At 37.2% G+C, this 2,988-nt stretch overlaps 1 protein-coding gene across 1 annotated transcript; it reads right to left on the reverse strand.

The window, feature by feature from the left end:
- Positions 1 to 882: 882 nt before the first annotated feature.
- LOC118753143 (C-type lectin mannose-binding isoform-like) lies at positions 883 to 1,676 on the reverse strand. Its single transcript, XM_036488010.1, has 4 exons — positions 1,574 to 1,676; positions 1,406 to 1,512; positions 1,198 to 1,306; positions 883 to 1,106 (listed from the first exon to the last, which is right to left on the reverse strand). The coding sequence occupies exons 1-4, from the start codon at positions 1,674 to 1,676 to the stop codon at positions 883 to 885; spliced, it is 543 nt and encodes a 180-aa protein (XP_036343903.1).
- Positions 1,677 to 2,988: the final 1,312 nt, after the last annotated feature.

Consider the following 2,988-nt stretch of genomic DNA (forward strand, 5'->3'; position numbering starts at 1 on the left):
AAGTTTAAATCAGTTTAATTAACAAATTAAACGAAATATTTTGATATGGACATCAAATGAGATAGTGATTTTAAAAATATTTTTTTTAAAGGGCGCTGCCACCTAATTAGAAATTCAAAATCATTTTAATTAACAAGTTGAATAAAATATCCTAATATGGGTATCAATCCAGCGAGAGGAGTTTTAAGAAAGCTTTATCTATTTCGAACATATTTTTGAGCAGGGTTGCCACCAGCGTAGGAATTTAAAATCAATTTCATTGATAATTAATAAAATGCTACTAATGTTATCAATATGAAGGTTTGTTAGTGACTGTGTGAGTATGTTTGTTGTTCTTTCTTTGGATAAAATAGCCAAGCGAGCTTATGACCTAGATTAACATACATATAGCCCGTATCTATTCTTATCTATTTCAGTGTTAACATTGCTAACAGTAACTTTGCGCTTCCTTATTCGTTCACGTTTGAGAATTTCAGCTGATAGCGCTTCATGGAACACCTATGTATGAAGGTCCTGACCCTATGAATCCTTGCACTGGTCTCTGCTAGTTCATTGGTAATTATTTTACTTCTAGGTACCCCTTCTACTATACTGTGGTAGGGTGCCTTTCTTCAGAAGTTTTTAGATCGTCCTCATCCTTTTAGATGATTCTCGATCGTTATGGTTATGGTGATGCTTATGGAATAGTAATTGCAATACTACACGCAGCATTTTCCATTGAAGGCATTTAAAAAAAAAAATAAGCTAATGACAGACTTTCCTTAGACACTATGACAAAATAAATTTGAATAGCCAAAGATTTGTGGTGCGTTCCTTCATTTTTATTAAACTTTTGTTTAAATTATTTTAGTATTCGTATTTTATGTATGTTGCTTCAAATTCTTAATATTTCTGACAAATAAAATCATAGGCAATATCGCAATCTTCACTTAACCACTCATTGGTCTTTCCCCACAGCTTCAAGCAGTGCTTCTCAGTCGTATAGTTGCTGGGTTGTTGGGAAGCCCAGTGGCTGTAGCTAATGGTGTAGCTAGTCAGACCCCAACTCCAATTGTGTTGCGTATTAAAGCGGTTGCCGCCAGTCCAATAATGTTTACTTTCCAAACCTTGAAGGAAGAAGAATGTCAAGACAAAAAATGTATATAACTTGAAAACTGGAAGGGGTATTTAAGGCAGTACTCGAAAAGGAAAACTCACCATAGTAGCTTAGGAAACCTTTCAATTCCGCCTCTAAGCTTGGATTCGTCAATTGCACAAGTTTCAAGTTGCCTAGACCACAATAATAGTTGGCTTCATACCAAGAGAGCTGAAAGAATATTTATATATTTTTGGATACATCCGCAGAGCATTTTAGATACATCCGTGGAGGATTTTGGGGGAAGACAGAAACTCATCGATCACTTACCTTTTCAGTACCCAAATAGAATCTCTGATTCAATGGCATAGCTGCAGCTGTGGCAACCACTGCTTCCGAGCGTTTACCTGCCGATGGATTAATTTGCAAGTACGGATCTACAATGTTGCATTAAAGAACTTTTTTTTTTTTGCTTGCAGACAACACACAATTACTTACCACCTGTCGAGATGACACCTTCAGCCATCACAGCTGCTAGGCTGCACTGCCATAAGGCAGCCAAGCTCACAATGGATAAGGCGATGATGCTGATTGGTTTCATGATTTCAACTATGTATTTAATACTCAAAAAGGAATTGAGAGACTGTAATTTGATTGGAATTTTCAAAAGCTTTTATAGCTAGCGAGCTGTTTCTAGCAATCTGCATTCTTTAGCTACCAAAGTTGTCGCCTCCGGCTTATCTCTCATCATTCTTGTAGTGACAATTAATGGCTGATGTTTCGAAAATTTCAACAACCACACGATGTTAACAAGATTAATTAACCGATAAGGGTTTTGTGTTGAATGCAGATAATTTGAAGGTCAGATCGGTGCTTAGTTATTTTCAGTTTGATCTACACTCATGGATCAAAGATAGAAATAGGAGTCGGCTTGGATCTGCATTCCGAAGATCTTCAGATAAGGGAATCCTATCGCCTGCCTGATAACTGAAGTATCTTTCAAGCAAAAAAACTTTGCGATAGAGAAGGCGGCTTGTCTCATACGGAATTGTAAGTCTCTGTCAGGGAACGTCACTGTATTCGTTGACAGCCAGGCGGCACTGAAAACATTAGGCTCCAACGAAGTAAAGTCGAAAGTAGTTGGGAAATGTCGTGCATCGCTGGCTTCACTCAGTCACGTCAAAACCTCTTTCTGCTAGGTTCGTGTACATATCAGTATCTAAGGGAACGAAATAGCCAATGAGATGGCGAGGCGCGGCTCGGTAATGCCAATTAGCGAAGCGGATAACTTCTTACTATCGTGGATATCTTTTCTCTTAAGCATAACTAATGACCTATTGATCAATTGGGATGACTTTGAGATCTTAAGATCCTTGGCCAAATATAATAAGGGTCGCACTGAAGAATTATTGACGCTAAACAAATCAGCAGTAAAGGCTTTTACCGTCGTCAACACAGGTTATTGTGCTATAGCTCCATCTACAGAAGTTGTCAGGATGACTCTAGAAAAGGTGCCTCAAGCATTTGGGATCACGCTTTTTCAATAGGTAGAGGGATATAGCGGAGAAGAAAATATCACAGTTTCACAGTTTCCTTCGGAATAGTAAATGGTTTATCAGACTCTATATACAGGGTGTCCCAGAAGTATCCTGCCAAACTTTAGAGGAAGGTGGGTGGGGGGTGGTCTCTCTGATAAACAAAAAAATTTCAGGTAAAAGTGTTACCGTTTTTGAAATATTTAAATTTTTTTGAATTTAAAAAAAATCGTGCCTTTTCATGTATTTTCTTTAACTGAATCTACAAACAAGGCTATACTTAGTAAATTTTTTATGTAAAATACTTCCAGATAGTTGCTTCTCCATACTCAAATGCAATGTAGTTAAAATATATTAAGGAACCATCATAAAATTAGG

The sequence above is a fragment of the Rhagoletis pomonella genome, unplaced genomic scaffold (assembly GCF_013731165.1).
Source record: "Rhagoletis pomonella isolate Grant_MI unplaced genomic scaffold, Rhpom_1.0 Rhpom_scaffold_02135, whole genome shotgun sequence".
Classification (NCBI taxonomy): domain Eukaryota; kingdom Metazoa; phylum Arthropoda; class Insecta; order Diptera; family Tephritidae; genus Rhagoletis; species Rhagoletis pomonella.